Genomic DNA, 26,178 nt, shown 5'->3' with positions numbered 1-26,178 from the left:
CACATATCAATCCATAATTACATTTTTTTTTAATAATAAAAGATTGTAGTATACCTAACGTACATACAAGAATTTGAGACATTCACTTCTGCCCATCATAAATCTGTGTCTTTTTGAAGTGGGAACAGACACAAAAATTATTGAGAAACGCATAAAAAAAAAAAAAAAAACACTTTGTAAGGCCCACAAAGTTAGTACAAAATGATTTACTACATAGATGCTTGGTACCTACAAGAGAAACGCATCTTCTTCTCACTCATAAAGTTATTGAGCAGAGCAACCATATGAGAAGGCAGGCCAGGCGGCATAGTTGAAAGTTGGATCGATCCCACATTTTGTGTTTGAAATGGAGAGGGATTCCAGCACCCACCGGCGATCCTCGTACTTGTCTGGCTGCATGATGTCGCCTTCGTGCTTCCCCTTGCATGAAGAAAACGGATACTCCCGCATCCATTGCTGCAGCCATAGCAAAAGAAGCTGGAGATGGCGAAATCTTCTTAGGAGGTTTGTCAGAGAAAGCAAGAACTTTTATGGGTCAAAGCCTTTGTCTTTCCATTATGATGCTGTTAGTTACTCGCAGAATTTCGATGATGGGTGTCACAATAATGAAGTTCCTGGACGCCATCATTCTGTAGTGTTTCAAGATGTTAGATGGGATTAATTTCCGTGAGTAATGAATCTTCTGTGTGATTAGTAGCTTAATTTGTAGTTTTGATGATCACTGTTACTGTTAAGATCTATCTCAGTTTAGAAATTAATATTTTTCTTCTCATATATATATATATATATATTATGCCTTTGATCTTTTTGGTATCTTGGCTATGGCCTTTATAAATTTCTAAGCTGTTCTCTTGGGATCTATGGCTTAAAAGAAAAGAAAAAAAGTGACTTTTCTGGTCTAAAATTTAGTGGCTGCCCATCAATTCTTTGGCTGTTATTGATCACGTACTCTGCATAATTATTCGGATGCTGATCTGCTGCAGAGTTATTCCTTGCAATGCATTGAAATCACTTGTCATTATCCTGCTCCAGCAGCACCACCAATGCTTGGGCAATGTTTAGTCTAATTTAGTGATAAATATAGTACACATTTAAAAAATTATTATTTGTAATTTGTAATATATATATATATATTTTTATCGATAAAAAAGGTTGAGAATTAGATCAAATGGTAATTTAGTTATATACAAAGAGAAAGTGAAATTGCGTATAGTATTTTTAAGAAGGTAAAAGAAGAGAGACTGGTCTTGGTAACATTATTTGAACACGGTCGTAGTTGTCTCCTGGCTAACGGTTGAAAAATTAATGACAAAAAGAGCTTAAATGGGACCCATCAGGGTAAGAAATTCACATGTGCTAACTTAGTGATGGATTAATGGTGGACCAATATTGATGAAATTCTCAGTTCGAATTTCTTGAAATTTGAACAGGAAATGAGAGAGGGAGTCGAGAGGTCCGAGTGTGGACCAAGGCACTCAGACTTCATTTAAGTATAAATTTTGAGAAAATCCAGCTCATCCCACATAAACACATTTCCTTTTTTAAGACGAAGGTTTACAGTTTAAATGGTTATAAATTTGAGATGGTCACAAGATTAGGGATCATTCTATGTGATTTATAGGCTCCTCAAGAAGAGACCAAAAGGGGTGGGATCTGCAAGAGCCATGTAAATACAGAATAATTGCAACATGGATATGCAGAATAATTATGGTTTTCAGTGGGCGTAGGACACCCCACTTGACATGGCTGGAGAAAGATAGCCCTACATAAAGGCCACAGGAAAGCTTGCGACAGTATGGCATCGGCTTATTTTGTATTCTTCTCTTAAACTTTCTTTGTTCTCCTTTTTAGTTTTTAACGTATTCCATTGTTCATTGCATCCTATGGGCCTTCATCTCATGGATGTGACGTTGACATGATGCTACATGTACACTGTCTTATATTCCAAGGGCTTTCATCTTATGTGATGATGTACTCCTAACTAAATATTTTTCACGTTTTTATATGCTTTTATGGAGGAGGGTTATGGTCCATGGATCAATGACCATATATATATATATATTACCAGATGAAGATGGCTCCAAAGATTTAAATATATGTATGTATGTATTACCAAATGAAGGTGACTCAGAAGCTTTAAATCCCACTTCGAACAAAAGATGCACTTATAAATTCCTTTTTTTTTTTTTTCAAATTTTTTATTCGACACTTTATACCTTTGATAATATATAGAAAAAAGTTCATATACCACCTTCAAACTATCACCAAATTGACAATTCAATTGAGACAATATCTACCGAACTATCAAAAAATTGACGATATCAAAACAAACGGAGCTTTAATTATTAAATAATGCAATGCTAATGTTATTTTTCAAGTGCTTAGTACTCCTTAATGTGGGACGGGATTTAAAATTACTATTAAATACGACATGTACTCTCATTTTTTATTTAATCAAATGATAATTTTTACTGTCACAAAAATAAATAAATAATTTTAAAGTATGCTTAGCACTCCTCGAAAAAAGAAATCTCTCAATTTTGACATAAAAAGAATATAACAAAGAAAAAACAAAAAAAAAGGACTGTTCTTTTTGGGCCCAATAAAAGGAATTTGTTAGTAAGGCTCGGCTAGGCCCAACTAATCATTCATGCGTAAAGACATCAGTCTCTTAAATGGACTCTAAGCCCAATAGGAGGGGAATCAGAAAAGTAGGAAGATATTTCCACGGTTCCACCTGTGTGTATATATGTATAATTGTTTCTAATCATTTCCACCTGTGTATTTAAATCTCCCGTGCCGTTGCTCTTCCAGATACTTTCACGCTCGCTCTGTCCAGGTACGAATCAGATCCTCTGGTCTTTAATTTGTTCTCCTTCACTTTGAAAATTGAAACTCATAATCTTTCCATTCGTGATTCGTCTTTCTGGGATTAATCATCAGTGTCTGTGTCACTCAACTCGTGCTGTATATCTGAATTAGACACAACCCATATGTGTTACTATAAATTTTTGCATGTATGACCCGCACACGTGTGTATACACACAAAACATTTTGTACGTAATTGATGTGTGTTGTTGTAAGCATTTATGTTGAGATTTACCTTTACTATGATGGGTTTATTGTTTTGGCAAGTTTCCTCGTGTCTATGGACTATGCATGTGATCATTTGATGCAATTTCCTGTTGCTCGATGATTTGTTGGAAACTTGGAGGCAATTTCTATTCAATATGAAATGGGAAATTTTCTTGGCCCTCTCTGGTTTGTATCGGAAAGCTCAATTCTTCAAGGCTTTAATGAAGCTACTATTTTTTTTTTTGGTATGGAAAATATCACAGTTCGGTTTCACGGGATTCTCTAGTACTCTGCTTAATGTTTGTCCAAATTCTCAGCTGAATAGATATGTTTTAAAGGGCTGCTTTCATTCTTTGAGAATAAGGGTGCCAAATCATTCGCAGAGTTTTTCTGCTCACATGGTTCTCGAATCACATGGTCCGGAAGGAGGAAATTTTGTCCCTTGATGTGTAATAATTGGTACATGCTTATAGTAAGGCATATAAATTCAATGCCTCAACTATTGAGGTACCCCATTTTCTGAAAAAACTGAACCCATGATATCATACCTGTAAACATGACTAGAGAGTGGATGACACTAGAACAATCAAAAGTTGAAACAACACCCATGCAATAGGATTACTGTCTACTAGTATCTGATGAGAAATGGGAGAATTAAGGTACTGAAGGTTGATATCCTTCAAATATCTACTTTTATGGTCAAGGACAGTCATTATTGAGTGATATTTTAGAGAAGGGGTTCACCTGATGTATTCATGGTTTGGTTTTTGTATCTGTTGTCAATCATAGCTTTCTGATTCTGATGCAAGTTTCGGATGAGTTTTGCTTATAAGAAATTTCTGGTTCAAGATGACATTTTGTTATAGATCTCTCTTAAAATTGTCTTCAGTTCTCTGATTTGTTAATCTTTCTGATTTATATATCTATATTTGTTTTATTACCAAACTCAACTAGAAGAATGGAGTTCAATTCAAATATATTGTACATAATCTCAATCTTAGATCTTGGCTCAGGTGTAAGCCGGTGGAGTAAGGTTGTGTAGGTGACTCATAGGCTTAAATCTTACCAATAGAAAGGGTCAATAATTATAATGATGATGATGATGATAACACAACATCAGGAATATAATTTTTAGTGTCATAAGTTCCTTTTTAGAGCTGAAAAAGATTTAAGCCCCAAAAGATTTCATTCAGATTTTCCTAGAATGTAATTTACATAGATACAACAGGTATTTGCTTCCACCAATGTCATGACTGAATTTGATGTTAATTTCAGAAACAAAATGTCATACTGGCATTGTCCTGATTCAACTTATCTAGCTCATCTCACACCAAGAAGCATGTTCCTCTGTGCTTCATTATTTGTTTAGAGTAAGTTGAATAACATTTGTCCAAAATCCTCAGTGCATTTCTTTGATGAAGTTGTACTCTGTTGCAGTTTCATGTATTATATTTGGGATAAATACTGAAATAGAAAATAAATAAATCAATCTGCAATAAATTTTATGAAGGGTGTGAAATAAATTTTTACTTTTATTCTGTTTCTTTTGCTGGCGTCTCATAAGCTTGTTGATGGGGCTGGCATAGCTGAAGATGGATAGGAACATGCAAGTCCTCTCTGATGTTAGTTCCATATGGAATGAATGAATTTATGCCTGCTGCAGTCGTGCTGTAAACCTGAGACATGAGTCTGATTGTTATGCTCAAGAAGTGTACTAGTCTCATATCTTACCATTTCAAGGGGGATGTAAGGATGGTTTATAAGTTCTTGAGGGATGTTTGGAGTTCGGGTGTTATAAATCAGAATACCTTCTTGTACAATTCCCTGTTTTCTTGATGAATAAGGTTTACCTTCTTATACAGTTCTAGATTTTCCTGATGGATAAGATTTCCCTGTAATAAAAAAAAAAATAGCTTTTATAGATGACATAATTCTTAACAGAAAATTGTTACAAACGAAAACTAGTTTTTTTTTTTTTTTTTTTTTTCTGGAAAGAAGACCTTTCGGTTTAGTTCTTGTATTTCGTCAGTTAAGATTTGTTCCTGCAAAGTTAAAAGATCATGTTAAGATTCATGCAGGTGCTTCAGATTTAAACTCCTTGTACTTTACACACACACACGGGAGAATATTAAGCATTGCATCAATATTAAGTTTCTGACCTTTTTCATTCGTACACCCTGCAGACTCATTTCTAGTTGATTCTCCAGATCTTGTAGGTCTTTGACGCCCAAACCATAAAGTTGTTCTCCCATCATATGCCTGTCTTACCATGACATTATTTTTATTGTAGGTTACCTGTTAGGGGTTAGATTTATATTCTATATCTGGTATCTATTTATATGATAATTAGGTGAGATACATGAGGTCAATTCATTGTTGTTGAAGCATATGTATTATTGGCTGCTACATGGTTTATATAATTTGGAGTAAACTGCATGATTATACTGGTAATGTTGGAAAAACATAGTAATGAAACTGGTTTTTGATGTGTTTCATGTAGTGCACATTTATCTTCATCTTATGTAATAGTTTGAACTTCTGAAAAATAGAGTTTGATTGTGTTATTTACTTCATTTATTTTTGGGAAAAATGAAAAATCAGTCTTTATGGTTTACTTGATTTATAATTAACTCCTTGTGGTATCAAAACGAACTTAGAGGTCCATGAGGTATGACAAAAAAACAATTTACTCCCAAAAGTCAAATTCCGTCCACTGACTTAACAAATTTCGTTAGTGTTACACTGACTTAAATAGGACATGTGTCACAATTTTATTGGTTTTAACGTGTGACACATCAGAACCAATAAATTTGACTATAAGGAGTAAAGTTTTTTTTGGCATACTTCAGGGACTTCTGAGTTCATTTTGATACTATAGAGAACTATTTGCAAATCAAGCAAACCACATAGACTAATTTTGCACTTTTCCCTTTATTTTTACTATTGGCAGAACCTTTTTATTTTTGGTCTATCTTTTCTGTGTTTGACTGACTGGGTATGTGATGAAAAAGCAAGAAATTGACTGTAATTTTGTCAGCCCCTTATTTTCTCCTGCTTTAGCCTGTTTTAGCATGGTTCAACCTCCCCCCCCCACCAAAAAAAATGCCCTTATGAGGGGTTTATGCTTATAGAATTATCAATTATGCCTCATTTGTCTTATCACTTCCAGGATGTCAATGGATGCTTTTCAGTGCCAGAAAATATTTTAATATACATTTCCTACTGTGATATTTCTCTTATATTTGTTGGATTCATATAATTCCTAGGTTAGCAAGGTACAAGCATTGTGTATAGCATCCAAGAAATAGGCTACTTATGTGGATTATCATTTCTGATATTTTCAGGTTAATCAACTTTTATTTTTGCTGTGAAATTATGTAATTTAAGCCAAAGAGAAAGATGGTACCGCTGAATTTCTTGCAAGTTCTCTAGTTGTTGCCTTAAGATTGCCGCCTCCCTTTGCCAAAACTAGCAAGTACAGTAACAAAATTAAGTGCACGCAAAATTATGAGATTCTTTTCTGCATCCTGACTGAAAGGAAACAGAGATTTAAAAATGTGTCCATAAACATTAACTACTCCAAATAGATAAGCTTCCAATGATTATCAATAATTTTAACTATGACCATTGCTGATTTGAAATTGCTTAATGCCAAGCTACTAAAGCAATATTGGACTGTTTAAGAGCTGTGGCAACATATAATGTAATCAGTATATGATTCTCTTCAATATGTTTGATTTATTAATGCATTGACTATCACCAATTGGTTAGTAGCTCAAGTTTGTGGTTTTTACTTATATATATTTGTGTAATCATTTAAGGTGCAACTGTCATGTCTGATTCAGATTTCAGAGTTAGATAATGGCCTGTTGAAATGTGCCACTCTTCCATACTCTCGTGGGCTAGTGGTTATGCAGTACAAATAATAAGCATGGAATGAAGGACATACAAATAGTAAGCCTTAGCTAGCGATCAACTTGGACGATGAAAAGGTTTATAAAAGCTATTGGTGTATCAGGTTCATACCTGCGTCAATGTTGATTTAAATGAAGTTTGCTGAGATGACCAGGAAAAAAAAATGAAGTTTGCTGAGACTCCATTACTGATAGTAAAAGATATAGGTATGCATTTGAATTTGGTTACCTCTTTTCCTACATATGCTGGCATTGATGGAAAGATCTCTTTATTCACACCCGTGTACATGATGAGTGCAGAAGTGATAAGCTAGTTTATTTTGAAGTTTTGAAGTTATGTTGTGCATGCGACTTTTGACCTAGGTCCACTTGGTTTGCTTTTCTATTGGATTTGTGTCAAAAATATGCGTGAAAGGCCTCTAGTGGTCGACTCTTTTGTTGTCTCTGCAATTTTCGTCTCTACACTTAAATGCCAATATCTAGGATGTCCATTATGTTGGGCAGTTGGGACCAGATGCATAAATGGTCCAAATACACAATTTGAACAATGAAGCAAAAAGATATGGTTTCATAATCATAGCAATGTGGTTGATTTAGCATCCAATTCTGTGTGTCATTCCATCACTAATTTGACATCCACATCCTGCAATATGCAAGAATAACTAATTCCAAGTTTTCACGGTTTTGACAGTACTTTTTCACACATTACTGACATAATTTTATATTCAAGTATTAATTTCTTGCAGCATATGTACTAATGCATTTAGTAATTTCTTGCAGTACAGTACTGATGCATTTAGCACAATTCTTGAATATAATTCTGGTTGATATTGCAAAAGCATCAAGAGCTTGTTTGGAAGATATATATGTAACACCCCACCTCAATGACACACAATATTGTCTGCTTTTAGCTCTCCAAACCAGACTTCCTAAGAGGTCACCCATCCTAGTACCACTCCAGTAGAAGCACGCTTAACTGCGGAGTTCTGATAGGATCATGGCCATCACGGCTTTAAAATGCGTTGTCGTCATTAAGTGTATAGTATACATTTAAGCACATTCTCATCTCCATACCTATGCGATGTGGGACGTCACAATCACCCCCTCTTAAGACCCAGCGTCCCCGCTAGCGACTCTCATGGGATTAGCCCATTCTTGGCGTCCATCTCAGCAAGTGCCTCATGGGATTAGTCCATTCATGGCGTCTAGTGCCCGCTAGCGACCTTTATGGGCTTATGCACGCTCCCCACATCTCAGGCTGGGCAATGACTCTGATACTATATGTAATACCCCACCTCAATGACACACAATATTGTTCGCTTTTGGCTCTCCAAACCAAACTTTCCAGGAGGTCACCCATCCTAGTACTACTCCAGCAGAAGCACGCTTAATTGCGGAGTTCTGATGGGATCATGATTATCACGGTTTTAAAACACGTTGTCGTCATTAAGTGTGTAGTATACATTTAAACACATCCTCATCTCCATACCCAGGTGATGTGGGACGTCACAATAATTGTGACGTCCCACATTGCCTGCGCATGAAAAATGTGATGTGTTTATATGGAATATACTTTCTTTAAATGGTATGAGGCCTTTTGGGGATAAATCCAATAATAAAATTGTGCGGGCTTGGCCCAAAGCGGACAATATCATACCACTTAGAGCAGGAGATGTTACATTATGGTATTAAAGCCATAGCCCAGCCTGAGATGGGGGGAGCGTGCACAAGCCCATGAGGGTCGCCAACGATGACGCTGGGTCCTAAGAGAGGGTGATTGTGACGTCCCACATTGCCTAGGCATGAAAAAAGTGATGTGTTTATATGAAATATACTCTCTCTAAATGGTATGAGGCATTTTGGGAATAAATCCAATAATAAAACCGTGCGGGCTTGGCCCAAAGCGGACAATATCATACCACTTAGAGCAGGAGATGTTACAATATAACAGGTAACAATTAGCGGGTGTTTATGATTTTGCAAGTGTAAGCAATAGGCAGCTGCTCATATCCTTGGCTGAGGTGAAGATTAAGTTAATATAACTAGATAAATCAATCATGATGGCACTATGATTATTAAAAATTTATCTTTGGACTAGATAAAGCTTGAAGTACAAACTTTATCTTTGGACTTGAGGGAAGCATGAGATGGACATTTCAGCATAAAGTGAGTATAATTCTTGGACAAACCATATCTTTGAACAAACTAAATCAAAATTTAGCTATTCTTTATATATATATATATATATATATAATTTTAATGAAATAAAGAAACAAACAGATCTGCAAAAAGCAACTCCCAAACACAAAACATTAAAGGGGGACCGAGCATAAGCTACACACAAGTCTTTGAGAAGGACAAAGGCTAAATAACTAAAAAGTACCTTAGAAAACCTTCACAACCCAGTTAAATCTCCTCCCCCCTCCGAAAGAGAAATGCTAGGCTCACAAAATATTTAAAAAAAAAAACTTATTACAAAGTAATGTGGCATAACATGATTGAAATTCTTAAAATTTGAATTCATCTCATTTTCAATCATGTTGTGTCACATCACTTTGTAAGAGATTTTTTTTTTTGTAAAATATTTTTTAATTAGCCTAGCATTCCTCCCCTCCAAATACCTCATAATCAATGGGAAAAACATCTTCATTTTAAGTAAAATTGAAAGGATCTATTTTACTATCAAGGTTTTGTTTTGTTGCATCTAACGGTGTACATGGTATTATGTTATTTAAAATTTTAAATGAAGTAACAACATATTTGTTATATGACAACATATAGACCATTAGATATGTGAAATCTAATGGCTAGATGTATGTATATGACCAACGTTTATGCATATGATGAACTTACACGTACAAAACAGTTTTGGCAGGTCACTAATGCAAAGTCAAGTACGACTCAGACTTGGTAGGATTTTGTTATTAGGTATCTCATTGTCGCAAATCTCCAGTGCTCATGCAAACAATATCTTCAAATAAAGCTCCAAGTTATTGTGGAAAATTTGCGAGAAGGATTGAAGGGAGAGCTTAATGTGAGCATACCTTGGCGTCTGATGCTGGATTCTGCAGTTGCTGATGTTCCTCCTTTGATTTGTGATATCTCTCAGTTACTGCTTTCATGCTGGTGAAAGTAATTAGAATAATCAGATTTTGCAGTGTTGTACTGATCATGCTGTAATATGCATCAGTGTGAAAATCTAGAGCAGCCATGCATGAGACGCCCCTTCATAGTGGAAGAAAACATCATGTTTGGTGTAAATTAAGATAATTAAGTTTTACTGCCAATCTTAAGGTCTCTCTCTCTCTCTCTCTAAATTTCCACATCCACAGGTTGAATCCTTAACCTCCTCCTTGTATTACTCAGCTAGAAGATAGTAAAGTTATTTCTATGAATTTAAGAGTAAATCTCAATAGGTCAGTTCAAAATGGATGGACTTTCAAACTTTCACTTTGGGTAGGTGTCTGAATTGAGGAAGTAATTAATTTAGGTTGTTTGAATTGCAATCTATTTTATTTTTTCTGTTTTACTTTTCTAAGACTGCTTTCGGCTATGTTGTTGCATGCTTACCTGCACATGGTCCCTCCATTTAGCTTATTAATGATTTAATTCTAGTTATCATACATTAAACTATAATGTTATCTTTTGGAGCCTTTGAATTGGGACAAAAGCTAGCTTAAGCCACCAATGGTGCATGACACATGATACACAATTACGATGTATCAGAGAGTATGGAAACTTATTCATTTATTAAAAAGAATTGAATCAACCTAATATTAGACCATAGGTTATTCTATCAAAATTGCAAAAGCAGGCTATGAAAGCTATTGGTGCATTGTAGGCCACAATGACGTGCCAAATTTTTCGGCTGCTTAATTCATAATTTTATTAGTTTTCCATGAAAAAGAGAAAACTTTTCTATAATTGGCAGAAGCTAGCTCTTGAATGAAGAAGGTTTTTCGATTGCAAATAAAATGGATTAATTCAAACATATATAGCTTCATTATGAGCTGCGCGCTGTGACAATGCATGCTACCTAACACACACAATGATTGTGTACCCATAAGGATAATGATCACTTTTGCATTCAAAATACAGGATCAGATAATTAAATGATAAAACAAATGTTATCTATGCATGCAAGTGATCATCATTATCGATCCTTATCATGTATGCACCTCGATCTCAATAAAGACATCCAAACCACTAATATTAATTACTAGAAGCAATAAATTAATGTAACCAAACCATTTACATTATTAGAAGCATCAGTACTATGTAATTGTACTAGGATTTAGAATCAGAATCATCCAAATTTATCATGGTCATCCTATTACAAATGGCAAAAGGTTAACTTTTGGATACATCAAATAAGAAACTAAAGAAATGTCTTGCTAAATCACAGGCTACTCTTAGTTTAAGCTGACAGAAAATGATGAATTCATTTAATTAATATTCTCACACTCCCTTCTCATGTGTGAGTTTTAATTCTTCATCAACAAGTGAGATTGAATATGTTAAATTATTTAATTGAAATGAAAAGGTAAACTATAGAGTTAAGGTTTGAACTCAATATATCTACTTTGATATCATGTTGAAACAACTGATAACTATAGAGTTAAGGTTCAAACTCAAAATCTCTACGTTGATATCATATTAAAATAACTGATAATTTAACATGTTTTTTGTAGAATGATTTATACTTGCTTTAGAGTGATCAATTCAACAAGTACTTCTTAAGATTGTGGTATGCTATTTCTTCTAGAGTACTTGTAGAATAATTGGAGTATACAGTAGGAGTACGTGAGTTACTAAATCCCATATTAGGTAGTAATCACAATAGTAAATTTTATATATAACTTAATAAAAAAGTTTTAAAAAGAAAATTTGAAAACCAAAGGAGGCCATGCTCCCCCTGGTCTATATATATGTAGTTCCATCCCAATATATATATTTTTGGGGCCAAACTTATAAGTTTAAACATCTGAATTAGGGTAGTGTCACAGCATATTATATCAAAGTCTCACTTGTAGATTCCCTATATGTTTATGTAGTGGGGACACACATGAGGTTAATAATGTGTGATATATCATGGGAGTCAAGTTCTCTCTCTATATATATATATTGACAAAACAAAAAAAACAAAAAATAAAAAAGGGAAGAAAAATGAAAGAAAGAAAGAGCTGAAACAATCTGAGTTGAGCTACATCTCATGTGGTCATTGGATGGGGTTCCTGATCTTCAAAGCCATTTAATACCAAACAAAAAAAAAAAAAAAAAAAAAAAAAAAAAAAAGGAGGAAAAAAGGAAAAATGTAAAGAAAGAAAAAAGTTGAAAAGATATCTAAAGATATCTAACATTTGTTTTAGCAGCTTCCTCAAACCTTCAACCTAAAAAAAATGAATTTTATTTTATTTTTTCAAAAGATGGAATGTAATAATGATCTAAGCTAAGATACATGTGGTTAAAACTACCCATAAATTGAGCTTAAATTAATCATGGTCATATCTTACAAATAGCTTTCTTTGTTTTGATTATTCTCATTGGTTCCATACTAGCACCTTAATTAATTAAAAATGCAAGTATCTCGATTTTTATATATTATCACATCGTTATCCTTTCATCAAAACATTCATATGAGTATACAAATTTCCTTTTAATTTATATATGTTTGATACCGGTTCATAACTACTTCTCTGCTTCATCCATGTTACTCTATTTGTTCGAGAGAAAATGTTTGGAGTACTATAATTTTTATTACAATAATCTTCTACAAATTGACTCGACAGTCCATGTGGCAGTGTCACATTAGCTACAATAGAATTTAATTATTTAGTTACTAGCATTGTTAGTGTCACATACGTTATTACATTAGTTTGTAAGGGATTTATAGTAAAAGTTTTAGTATCCTTTAACAACACTTTTGTTTGAGTAATACCCTTTGTTTTTTTAGTTTTTTTTTAATCTCACATTCATTCTAAGAATTGATCCAAGATGATGAAAATTAACATTTTTTTTTTTTAAAGTACTACTTTCATTCCACTGATCATCACTCCCTTGTTTTTGCTCCTAGTTATACCAAAAATGCATTTTATTTTGTCTTAATAATGCATAACTTATGATCATCAGTAAAATATTAATCTTAGATAAACAATCCAACAATTCGTGATATATATATAAAGAGAACTAAAGACACTGCAGTCCAAAATAGATGCTATATATGTTTGTTGCGTTTGAAACTTCCAAACCTAAGAGCTAGAGTAACTGGTGCGATCTACGACGGGTTAGGAAAATAGCATGCATTAATTTCATCAGCCACTTCTATTTACCTGATAACATCTGCGTTATAATTCACCATCACTTTCCATCTTCTGCCATGTTTGATTGAGTGAAATATATATTTGATATCCAAAAATGCAAAAATCAGTCCCATCCTACTATATATATAAATAGCAGGTTTATGCTCAAACCTGAAACCTCGTCTAGCTGGCTAGATTTCCTTGCCAGGGGACTACGGTATATAGGTACCTAGCTAGTGGCAAAGCAATATATAGCTAGTCCCTTTATTCTTTTTCCAATTTGATTCTACCTTTCCCAAAGAAGATCATCCTAAGAACATTGTACATGATCCTTAAACAATAATGACAAACATATATGTATATTTTTTTAAGGAAAATAATTGGAAGAAGAAAAAAAAAAAAAAAATCAAATAATATATAAAATCATATTATCTGAAATTATGCTAGACCTGGTGCTTGCAAATTCATAGAGCTTTCCAGTGCTGGAAAAGATGATAAGTCCAACTTCAGCATCACACAGGATGGCCAGCTCCTTGGTCTTTTTGATCAACCCCTTTCTCCGCTTTGAGAAAGTAACCTGCCTGCTCGTTGAATTACCGATCCTTTCAATTGCAATCTTCCCTCTCCCCATCCCCCCTTGTGCTTTCCCCACACTTTTAGGGTTCCTACAATAAAGACCCTTCATCATAAATAGTTTGAAAAAATCTCAAAAGGGTAAGACCCGAAAGGCTTCCATGAAAACTTACCTTCAGGTTGATCAGACAAAGCAAGAGTTTTGACTATTGATGATGACAAGATGGTCTTTGAGGTTTGTGTTGCATCTTCGTTTAGCTTAGCTTTATGGGATGAGAGAAAAAACGGCTTAGGGGGTGGTGAATATAATCATAATCATATATACAGAAATGGTAAATGGAGAAGAGTATTCATATTTTATCCAAGTATTTTCATGGCGGCGTCTGAGGTACGTATCATAGAGTGACACGTGCATGGGACTATACGTCCACTTGTGTTACTATGTAGGAAAGTTTTAATGGCACAGTAAACAATATTTTGTTCAGCATTTATTTTATTAATTAGATTTTAAAAAAAAATTGAATAATGAATCATCGAATTCGAAAAGAAAAACCTAAGAAATCTGTCGTTGTAATATTAATGGTCCGACACTTTTGCCATTGAAAAAACAAAGGGAGGGATATTATGGTCTTCCTGCATTTCTCCATGTATTATAATAAGTCTGTTAATTCAGAAACCATAGCAATATATATAATAACGCAGGTGAAATTTTCGGTCCATGTGTCAGGCAAAAGGTAAGGTTGAATTTGTGGGGAGAGAGAGAGAGAGAGACATCTATTGGTTTTGAAATCCGAAAAAAGGCAAGAAAGAGACCAAAGTCATGCATATCCAAAATGCAAAGTCCATTTATTATTATTATTATTATTATTATTATTATTATTATGAACGAATTTTTTGTATTACTCACAATCAAATACTAGAAAAGGAATCAAAACAACCGAACATCCAAATGAATTTAGAATTTGTAGGACACAATGACACATATAAGGAGGAAGATTAACACAAAATAATTTAACGTGGTTAGGGAAGATTTCCTATGTCCATGAGTATCAAGGAAAATACAATGAACCTCTGATCTCTCCCTCTCTCTTCTTATTAAACCTTAAACTATCTCTAAGATATATACAATGTATGTATATAAATTTATTGCATGGCCTTTATTTAAGGCAAAAATAATCCTGTCCTAAGGAAGGTAGGATTCCTAATAGAGAAAGACCGGAAATTAATATGAGTTTGACGTCTCAAAAATTAAGTTAATTAATCTTAGATTGTGAAATTAAATTACGTGATTGAGATTTATAATTGATTTTAAGAAATTTCAATTATAACTCGACTAATCCCCTTATGATGATAGTGCCTATATGTGATTTAATTTAGATAGAACTTAATTTACACATAATTGCTTGGTTGCAAGATCGAGGTTATAGTGAATTTTGGCTTCCTAGAAAGTGTAGAAGTGTCATCTTTCTTTCAACTTCATGTTGGATTCTCCAGGCTCTCCTCTCAAGTAGCATCCCCTTGAGGCCACCCTCATTTATTCGATCATATTGTGATTCCCTCCTCTTTTCTCAACTAATCCAATTACGAAGTGTTCCTAGCATATCTTCGCTTTCTATGGCTTTCTTTCCCGATGCAAAATTCGTGAAAATTTATTGTAGTACAAATAGTGCAGTGCATAATCTAGCGACATGGACCCTCCAAGTAACGAATACAACATAAGTCTTTTTATTTATTCCTAACTCTCAAGACGTACTGGATCTTTTATAACACTCAACATAAGTTTCCAGATTTTCTGCTTCTTCTAACATGGAGGATGAGGTATGGTTCTGCCACTTTGTAATTCAAACTTGGAGGCTGCAAATCACATCTTTTTAGGTTGTGTTATTGCAAGGATTATATGCAGGAATTCAAGTTGTCCTTTAAATGTTGAAGCTTTTGTTGATTTGCACATCTCTAATTGGGTTAAGACTATTGTTAATCCTTCTAAATTCTTAGCTATCCCTAAAAAAGAGTCACAATTTTCAGATCTTTGCATCTATTGCTATGGATCAAATTTAGTTTTTTTAGAAACCAAATTGTGCATAACTTGTTTCTATGGAGGTGCATTCTATTCTATGAGGTATTAGACATGCTGTTAACTCTCATATAGATAATCCAACTCTCCCTTCTCTTTAAAAGAAAAAAGTTTTCCCTCCTCATTGTGAGGCTCCCCACTGCCTCTTGCGGTTGTTTTAAGGTAAGATGGAAGGAGTTTTTCTTTTTTCCTTCCTCCTCCCTTTCCCTACCTTCTTTCCAAGTCCTCTTGTTTGCTCCCTCTCTCCTTTGTTTTTTTCAAACTCTTTAATTTCCTCCTCTCTAGCAGCACCGTCCCCTCCACAGCACCTCTCTGCTCCTCCACCACTACTGAGCTGCACCATCCCCTCTCCACCACAAAACCCCCGATCTCAGCTTCCTCTCTATCCACTTGCGCCCCCTGCTACTCTTAGCCTTAGTATTAGCATTGTTTTATTGATATGATTTTTTTCAAAGTTCGATCTATCATCCTCCGCTGTCCAGGCCACCGACGAGCCTCACCATTGTCTTCCTCAGCCATTTTGCTCCACATCGACCCCCTCCATTTGACCACCACATGTTGGCGTGAGGCCTTCACGCCCTGACGCTTGGATTGTACTCACCATCCTAACGTTGTTCTCCTCTGTCGTAGCTACTCTTGTTGTGTTTATCTTATTGCTTTATTATTTTGTTGTGTTTTTTGGATTTTAGTCTCCCTGTGCCACTGTTGTTTGATCTTGTAGTGGAGACTTGTGCAACCAGAGTTCGTTCTCCCTCTTCATCGGCTTTTGATCAGTTTTTGACGGTGTATTTCCCATTTCAACTTCCTTTTAGTGGTTGTTATTTCTTAACGAGAGTTTTAGAAGGATTGAAGGACTTTTCGAGGTTCTGCCTCTTCCTATGCCCCATCTTGGGCTACCATAACATCAACTTTTGGTGTAGTTGCCCATTATAATTGGAGAAAGATGTCGATCAACAGCGAAAACCCATTGTTGGGAAGCCATCGGAGAGCAAGCATGGCCAACCACCAATTTATTTTCTATGTAACATAGTTGATGATAAAGCAATAGTAGTTGCCTTATTATGGACTAAGTCATGAAATTTAAACTCTACTTTCTCTAGGGTTGATGGAAGAAGATTGGTGTCAATAAAATGATTGCATGATTCTCTAGGATATATAATTACTTGAAAAGAGGTTAGCGGTTAATAATTAGCTTTCAATAACTGTATAAGTACAGCTGGTTGCGGTTACTTAAAAATACTGATGCAGCGTGACTTAGTGGGCTGTAGCGAATAACAACAATAAGGAACGGGATAAATACTTCTAGACATTGAGACTATCAAAGATCTAAGAAATCTTCTCAAAACACTAGAGCCGATCTAGGGTTTGAAGGAAAACAAAGAAGAAACTCAACTCTGAAAGTTCTTATTGAACAAAACTCATATATAAACCAAATCTGCGTTTCTGGAGGCTATGCACATATATTTATAGACCCCTAAAACCCTAAACCTAATAAAATACGAAATAAAGTCGGTTATTGTAATTCTTCGATGCCCGTCTGGACGGACACCCATCCGGACGTCACTTAAGTCCGTCCGGACTGCTACTCAAAACCCTAAAAAATAACAGAGCTACGGAGGTGTCCGTCTGGAGGGCCCCAGACAAAAACTCTAAAAAACATGAAAGAAACATAAGACATCCGGACTTGCGGCAGACGAGGCTTTAGACGAGTACTCTCGGGTTGGGCTCCGTCCGGACGGGTTGTAGACGGGATTGCAGACGAGGCATTCCGATCTACATCATCCTCCCCAGGTTGGAGAGAATTCGTCCTCGAATTCGGCCAGTTCTTTCCGCGGTCCTTCAGGTGCCCCGTCAACTCATTTCATTCTCCCTTCTTAAGATTAAGACAAGGCAATACCCCACAATAAACGTGATGTTCTTCATCATCGAGATACCTTGATGAGTGTCGTGAAGGCCCCACACACCACTTGGCAATATTTCGGGCTTGCAGTACTTTTCTTGTTCCTTTTCCCTTCCACATGCCATGAAGATACTTAAGAATGGGTTAGTCGTTGTTTTCCTTGTAAATATGTAATTTTCCTCATCCGCATAAAACTCACCACAATCATTGTTAGGAGAGTTTAAAATATCTTCAACACCTAGGAAATCAGCATAATCAACCTCTTCACCATTAAAATTAGGCATGTCACCTAGAGGATCTTCATCAACCTCATGAGGTTCAGAAACCGCATCAGAATTTGCAATACCATCCTCGGGTCCTTCCTCTTCCAATGGATCATCTTCTTCAGGGTAGATACTGCCAAACATGGGAGAAAATTCATCTTATTTGTACTGTTCATTTAGGTCGGATGGCAAAGATCTTTCATTCGGATCTACCTCAATGACATCGTCATCATAGGTTGGTGGGGAATTCTAATCTACGAATCCTTGTGAAGGATCTTCAACATCTTCATGCTTGAACTCTTCATTAAGGAACTCAAATTCCTCAAACTTTTCATCCACATATGGATTTGGCTGATGAATTTGAGGTTTGCGAATAACGGTCAAGTTGGCCCTCCGCGGCATCTCCGCCTCAATCCGTGTCTCCTTCCTAGACACCTCTTTTTTGTAGGACTTTTCTATTTTCTTTGTCACAGCTATAGACAATTGTCTCAAATTATGTGATTTTTGGCCCATGCTATAACTATGGGGCAAGAAAGCGACTCGCATATATTTTAATAGTTTCTCCCAACTATTTATCTTCAATTTACCTTGCCGTACCCTATATTACTTTAGGTGCGGCTATCACGCCACAACTCTTCCCTTGAATGTATTTACCACCAAAGAGACTCGCCGTTCATTGGGCACCCCTTTGAATTCAAGAACCTCTTCAACAGTTACCACCCAATCTAAAAATTCTTCGGGTTGCAGATCCCCTTGGAATTTTGGAATATTGAGTTTGAACCCATTCACCCATTGATTGGCATGAGCTTGTGCATGGCGCTAACGTTTGTGCGTTCAGCGCTCCGCATAAGGGTTCCTGGATCCATTTTCATTGTGACCACTCATGTTGGATAATCGGGTAGTGAGGGTTTCGAATTGAGCCCTCATAGCCTCGACTTGCTCCTCCATGTGTTGCCAACATTTAGCGATAGATTTTCCTTCCGCCTCCGTGTACCGCGGTCTTGGTTGGTGATGGTGATCGTTAGGCCCACCAGCTATGTGTCGCAAACGAATTGTCGGTTGCTCCTTACTTGCTGCCTCCGTGTGCACGTGTACTTCGTTCATGTCTGTACAACAGTTGCCCCTCCCCATTCGTTGAAAGTACTTGGGCTTTGATACCAACTGATGCAACGTGACTTAGTGAGCTGCAACGAATAACAACAATAAAAAACGGGATAAATACTTCTACACCTTGAGACTATTAAAGATCTAAGAAATCTTCTCAAAACGCTAGAGCCAATCTAGGGTTTGAAAGAAAACAAAGAAGAAACTCAACTCAGAAACTTCTTATTGAACAAAACTCATATATAAACCTCTGCGTTTATGGAGGCTATAAGCATTTATTTATAGACCTCCAAAACTGTAAACCTATTTAAACACGAAATAAAGTCGATTATTGTAATTCTACGATGGACGGACGGCACTTAAGTTCGTCCAGACGGCTACTCAAAACCCTAAAAAATAACAGAGTTACGGAGGTGTCCGTCCGGACGGGACTTAGAGCTGTCCGGACGGCCACTATAAAAAGCCATGAAACCCGTCCGGACGGGACATATTCTCGTTCGGATGGCCCCAGACAAAAACTCTAAAAAACATGAAAATAACATAAGACGTCCGGACTTGCGGCAGACGAGGACTCTCGGGTTGGGCTCCGTCTGGACTGGCTGTAGACAGGATTGTAGACGAGGCATTCCGATCTACATCAACTACCTAGAGCATTTGTGGTTGCGGTTAAGAGGGAATAACCACAATTACGACTGCAACTGCTTGTACACCCCTACCTTTAAGATCTTTAAAAGCAAACTTTGATGTTGTAATTGGAGCAAAGTTTTTTTGTGGCTTAGGCTGTGGTTTGTAATGATATTGGCTCACTAAAGATAAATCTATTGAGGTTAATGTTGGTGAGGCTATTGCAACTCTCTTAGTAGCTAATCTAGTTTTTTTCTTTGGGTGCTGACAAGCTTCTTCTAGAGGGAGACTCACTTGTTACTATTATGGATGGCTCTCAAAAAGCCAAATTTGATTAAAGATAGGAGGATTGATCCTATAATTAGAGACACCCTCCTTACTCTTTCTCATATTCCAGTATGAGATGTTGCAAAGGTTCATAAACAAGAAAATTCAACGACTCACTTGGTGGCTAAAGCCAATCATGGTTCGTTTGGGCTTTATCCTCATAATTCCCGTCTTTTCTCTTTTCTGTATGCTTGTCTGTCATTTCCTCTCTTCTTATATTGACTCGAAAATACAAAACAACTACTATAACTAATTCAACTAACAACTAAAATAAAAGTTTACTGCATTCGGCCGGTCAGAAAATGCACACTACAGATCGAATATGAAACACAAATCTACAAAACACATTCTATTCAACATAAAACGCAAACGCTTTGCATTCTCCGCCTTAGTTATAAAATGGACTCCAGCTGGTTGCTTCACTTTTCAAAGTTGCGACACACCATGCAACGTTGCCTTGACATTCGTGCCTCGTCAGACGCATCAATCATCGAGTCTTGAGATTCACTCTTCATCAGACAGGTTGATTCATCGAGCTTTACAATTCTGTCTCTCGCATTTCCCCACATTTTTTCCTCTTACTTCGCAAAATCACACCGAAACCATCTTCCTCTTCTATCTTCCTCTTGAAACCTTACACAAATCGATCTCTCCTTTCCCCAACTCCACACAAAACCATAACACTTTCTCTAGTTCTTTCTATATACTTTTTTTTATTTTTTAAAAAAATGGTAATTAAAGTACACCATGCTAATTAGAAGTTTGTATAGAGACACGGAAATGTAGCAGCATGTGTCATTGCACGATTGACTGACACGGGAGGACTGAAGTCACCGTCCGCCAATCGATGGAGGTCTTGCCACGCTTTATCGGGTTTAGTCCAATGGCAAACAATCTTTACCACCAAGCAATAGGTGTGCGAGTTTTTGTCTGCCCAGAAAAAGGTTATCTAATTAGAAAAGCCGTATTTTTACCATTTATGGGCTTGATGTCAGTTTTAGATGAAGACCTAGTACTTTACTATTTGCATTAACATAGTGCTTAGGCGGCTGCTAACGCACCAATAATCATAAAGGTCTGGTGTCTGTCTCTAAACACAAGTTCCTATTGGCTAAGCCCACGTGAATGTGATTTGTTAAACCAATAAGATTCGATCTGCCCTTGAATTAAGGAGACACAGATTTCAAAGATTAGACTAGAATAATCCCCCCAACCACGAGCTAATTGGCCAGGTGTCAATCATCAGAAAATCATATATCTGTACAATTGTACACACACCAAGAAAAAGGCGATTTTGCTAATATTTCCATCATGTTTATCATCCCAACAAGGGATTATGTCGCTTCACTCGGCCATAATACAATTGAAAACTACTTCTTTTTAGTTTGTGATGAAAACTACAGTGACTTAAACTATGAAGAGAGCACATGAGGTTCATCATAACTTTCATTTCCTATATATTTGGCTTTTTTTGGGAAGGAGATGTAATGTCCCTCTGATGCCTCATTAAACTCACATGCTCATGAATTGGGCAGAGTTGCTCTTCACGTAATGCTTGACAAAACGTGCATGGATGAGTTTTAATGTCTGGCTCGAAGAATGTGAACATATATATCCCTATACACCATTGCCATTTCACACTTTAACCTAGCTAGCTCCCATGTTAGGGTTAATTTGTCTTTTTTAAGGTATTTCTTTTTAACCTAGCTAGCTCCCATGTTAGGGTTTTGTCTCTTATACCTTTTCTCTTCACTCCAAAAGGTGTTTCAATTGTGCCCTATCAAGTCCAAAACATAATTGATAGACATCATGGGCATGCTGCATATATCGTCAAAATACTTTTAGTTTTTAATCATTTTTTTCCTTCATATTATTTAATTGTGTTGGAGATTTTGTATCTCTTTAATTTCTATAATTCTTCTGTAGCTCATGTGGAAACCACGTACGGTTGTCTCAACAGAGATGTTATAAGATTAATGTTGATAAAATTTCATCACCCATGTCTTGTCTCTTTTGGTGACAATGAAAGCCAGTTTGACAAGCATATATGTGGGGGATCTGCGCTGCCAAGATTCTTCTTGCTATCTAAAGGAATATAATTAGCAGATGTAAAACGTCTTCATTCTTGCATTAATACAAGATTATGAGACAATTAGGATCACCCCACTTGGTGGTGGAGAATAAATCGTACCTTAATTTTCAAGCACATCAATCACGAATATAATTCTTTTGAAATCTTTCAATTTTGTGAACCTAACAGAAAACAAAGTTGGATCTGTTTCTCATCAAAGTGCTCCAACATCATATATTTGTCTATGCTACAATGTTTTGACGAGCTTAATGTCTCTCAATTGGCTTCCAATTGAAGTGATGCTCAAGATTAGAATGATACTATACATACTTAAATTAGCTAGGTCCGTACCATTGGGTAAAGTTTTCTACCTCAATATATCATATATTAGTAAAGATACCCGGATTTCTGCTCCAGGGCTTAATTCCTATCAGCTAGTGGGAAAAGAACAATTTCTTCTTTGTCTTTTTGAAGATCTGAATGGTATATTTGTCTTGCACAGTGCACATGCGATGAATTAATGATCTTACCTTTGCTGCAACGAACCTAGCTAGTGTTTTGGTTTTTGGGATCAAGAGACCGAAAACAACCAAAACAAAACAAGTAACAGTATATAGTTAAGAGTGAAAATTCATACCTTTTAGAGTGGTGGTTAAGTGACTCAAGAAATTTTTCAAAGTAGTTAGGTAAACATTAGGACATGGGTTCGAATCACGCAACAAAAATCTCCATGACTTGAGGGAGCGAGTGCGGTTTCTACTGTTTAAGCCTCTCATATGTGACTCCCAACGGATATACACTAGTATGGTCACACTAAGTAGAATAACTACAACTAGTTTCTTCTGCCTACTCTTTTGTTTAAAAAAAAAAAGAAAAAAAAGAAAAAGTTAACAATTCGTGTTCGCGTTCGGATTGTGTTAAAGTATAGCTAAGTATAAGACTCCATTTAATTAAATTCGTAAGACGACTCAGACTCTTAACCCTAAATTACTAATTTCATATTAAAGTCATATCAAATTTGTAAATTGTGTAAAAAAAAAAAAATCTAACTATAAATATATACTATATAGGCCCAACTTGGCGAGAAGACACCCTTCCCTTAGATCCGTACGCTGCTGAAGCTACTAATTGAACTGGAAGTCTGGAACGCGCCATGTCTTCATGGCAACTTCTAGCCATGGGCCATTGCCTACAAAGCCCGACTAATTTAGAGGTCTTGGACCCTGTGTCTAGGTAGATTCGGTTTGGTTAAGCCTATACCATGAATATTGATGGTTCTTTTTTTTTTTTTTTTTTTGCTCTGTTCAATGCTCGGATGAGGGATTTGAAAATAAAATTTCGGGAAATTCAAATACTGATTTAATTTCTTTGTTTGGGTTAATAAAAGAATGATTTTGAGATATGTGATACCCATATTGTAAATTTTGATCACACAAGGTTAACATTGCAAAACTCGTGACGTGTGAGATTTAAGTGAAGTTTTTCCTCTGTTTTTTTTTTTTTTTTTTTTAAAAAAAGAATTGAATAAAAAGAATAAATAACATGGCATACTAAACAATATTACCTAAGAGACTTAATAATAATAATAATAATAATAATAATAATAAATACCTAAGAGATCCACTCCGAACATTAGGGGTTAAAACAAGTCAAAAAAAAAGACAAGACTCACTGATCTTTTAAGAGAAGTTAACTTTACGCCTTAAAATATTTATACTGCCTTGACATTTTTATCTCTAAAGTTAAATTGCGACACTTTAATCTCTACAAATTATCAAACCATGACACTTTTCACTTATCGTCAAGTTTTTCCATTTGTTTGGACAAGCTTAAACGATATCTTAGCCTGTAACATTTTCGTGCTTCCAGAAACGTTTTGAAGACTTTTTTTTTTTCTTCTTCTTTTTATCTATGCACATGGGCGGAGCTAGACAATTAAGATTGGGGGACAAGATGTAAAAATTTAGTTTTTGGAGGAATATTTCATAAAAATTCATAAATTTTAGGAGTAAAATTTTAAAATTTTTCAAGGACCTGAGTAGGTCCGCCCGTCTATGCTCCTAAGCTTGGCCTAGAACCATCAAACTTTTCAATTGTCACTAAGAAATCATAATATGCTAAACCCACTGCCACTGGACTGGACTTCGATATCTTGCAATATGGTCTCCGTCAGTCCAAGTATACTTCTTCCATTGATGAATTCTCAGAAATTCATCAGTCGCTGGTTTCTTCCATACGGTGAACAGCAACATATATAATTAATATTATATCACCTTTAATTTCCATCAATATTTTGAAAAAGGAAAATTGCTACATTAATTAAGGTTCTGATTTCTGAGAAATTTCCATGAAGAAGAGTCTTTTCTAATACAAATGCTAACATGTGCAACCAAGTACACTCTAGAATGCGGTGCATATGCACCCGACCACGATGTAGAAATAGGTGGAGATATTCAAATGCAATACTATTTTCGGTCGAAATGATGTTTCAAGGACATGCATTTAGAAAATTGTTGTGAGAATACAGCCAATTTTTGAAACTTCCATGTTAATTACTTTAACACCAAGCTAGGGTCCAAAAATCAGGACTCTACGTACCCACGGAATGTGAGGGGGGCGGTAGAACGCGGTTTTCAGCAGAATGATCGAAGTCATCAGGAAATTAATCCAAGCTAGCTAGCTACACTAAACGCCATTAATTAAATCTCCACACAAAAAAACAAAGAAAACTTATGGAAAGATCTATCACGATAGTGATCATCATGCATGACTTTGACAACAATATTGTCACCCCAATGCATGTTTGCCCATTTCTTGTCTTTCATCTTTCAATTTTTTTTTTTTTTTTTTTTTTTACTTCGGAAAGTTCATGATTTATTTTTTAGAATTTATCAATTTGGCCGGCCATTTGGGCCATTTGGGTGGTGGAACTGCTCTTAATGGTCATGGAGTGGCGGAGAATCACGCACAATGCCTTCTTTTTCATTCTTTCTATGTAAGGGTTTTTTTCTTTTTCTTTTTCTTTTTTAAAAAAAGAAAATTTATTTTTCTCTTATAGACATAGATAGACATTGCACCAAAGTCTTAAATACAATCAATAACTAAAATTTGCAGGTCTCACTTTTCTTTTCTTTTTTTTTTTCAATGGATAAATTTTTTCTATTATTTATGTTATAAGATAATTTTTTTTTTCTTTTTGTTTAAAATTATTTTAATTATTAAACATGAAAGAAAACAAATTATAGACTTGGGACCTTTCTTCCATTGGCTTTACACAAATCTCAATCTACAAATCTAAAAGCATTAAAAATTTAGACAAAGAAGCACAAGTATGATGACACATTGACATGCAGTAAAGACACATACGCACACACACATATATATATATATATATAACACAAACAAACATAAAGAGGAACGGTGTCAATTATCAGTCACCAAAAAATCTGATTCAGGTTGTTATAAACTTTTGAAAAGCATTCTTTGCACACATTTGAACCCTCGGTACATTTTTTAATTTGGTTCAATTGGGTTGACTTTTCTTTCTCAACACTTTTTTTTTTTTTAATTTTTTTATTTTTTTTAATGGGTAACACTTAATGAACTAAATTTTTTTTGCTAACCACCCAATTAAGTTAAACATAGCCTAATAATTACCCAAGGCAATACATCTTAGCACAAGTCTCTATTTTGAATTGTCTTTATCATTTTTTAGTTTAGCCCTTACAACAACGATTTTTTGGCTTTGCCACTGGGTTTGCCATCCTCAGGTTGGCTAAAGGGGACAGCTCGACCACCCCTTAATTTTATGTTGTTATTATTCTTTTTTTTTTTTAAATAATACGAATGTGACACATATGATACATGTGATACTCGATGATAGGTTTGATGTCGCAGGTTTTTTTTTTTTTTGTTTTTTTTGTTTTTTTTTAATTTTTTTATAAGGCGTAAAAA

General features: G+C 35.5%; 1 protein-coding gene and 2 long non-coding RNA genes across 4 annotated transcripts; 2 read left to right on the top strand and 1 right to left on the bottom strand.

Annotated features, from left to right (window-relative positions):
• Window positions 1-187: 187 nt before the first annotated feature.
• Window positions 188-14,092, bottom strand: LOC132170692 (agamous-like MADS-box protein AGL21). The gene is made up of 9 exons (XM_059581770.1): window positions 14,035-14,092; window positions 13,738-13,953; window positions 10,034-10,112; window positions 6,482-6,543; window positions 5,235-5,334; window positions 5,076-5,117; window positions 4,884-4,967; window positions 4,610-4,751; window positions 188-331 (listed from the first exon to the last, which is right to left on the bottom strand). The coding sequence occupies exons 2-9, from the start codon at window positions 13,917-13,919 to the stop codon at window positions 210-212; spliced, it is 813 nt and encodes a 270-aa protein (XP_059437753.1). The 5' UTR covers window positions 13,920-13,953; window positions 14,035-14,092; the 3' UTR covers window positions 188-209.
• On the top strand, window positions 2,775-10,014 carry LOC132170693 (uncharacterized). 2 transcript variants are annotated; one of them, XR_009438983.1, is made up of 3 exons: window positions 2,775-2,839; window positions 6,921-7,196; window positions 9,856-10,014. It is a non-coding gene; the product is annotated as an uncharacterized LOC132170693 (long non-coding RNA). The 2 variants fall into 2 exon arrangements; XR_009438984.1 differs by having other exon boundaries at window positions 2,794-2,839; window positions 6,897-7,196.
• LOC132170694 (uncharacterized) lies at window positions 2,857-4,953 on the top strand. Its single transcript, XR_009438985.1, has 2 exons — window positions 2,857-4,445; window positions 4,640-4,953. It is a non-coding gene; the product is annotated as an uncharacterized LOC132170694 (long non-coding RNA).
• Window positions 14,093-26,178: the final 12,086 nt, after the last annotated feature.

This window comes from Corylus avellana, chromosome ca2 (genome assembly GCF_901000735.1).
Source record: "Corylus avellana chromosome ca2, CavTom2PMs-1.0".
Taxonomy (NCBI): Eukaryota; Viridiplantae; Streptophyta; class Magnoliopsida; order Fagales; family Betulaceae; genus Corylus; species Corylus avellana.
Note: the sequence above shows the minus strand (reverse complement) of the source record. Positions and strands in the feature narration are given on the sequence as shown.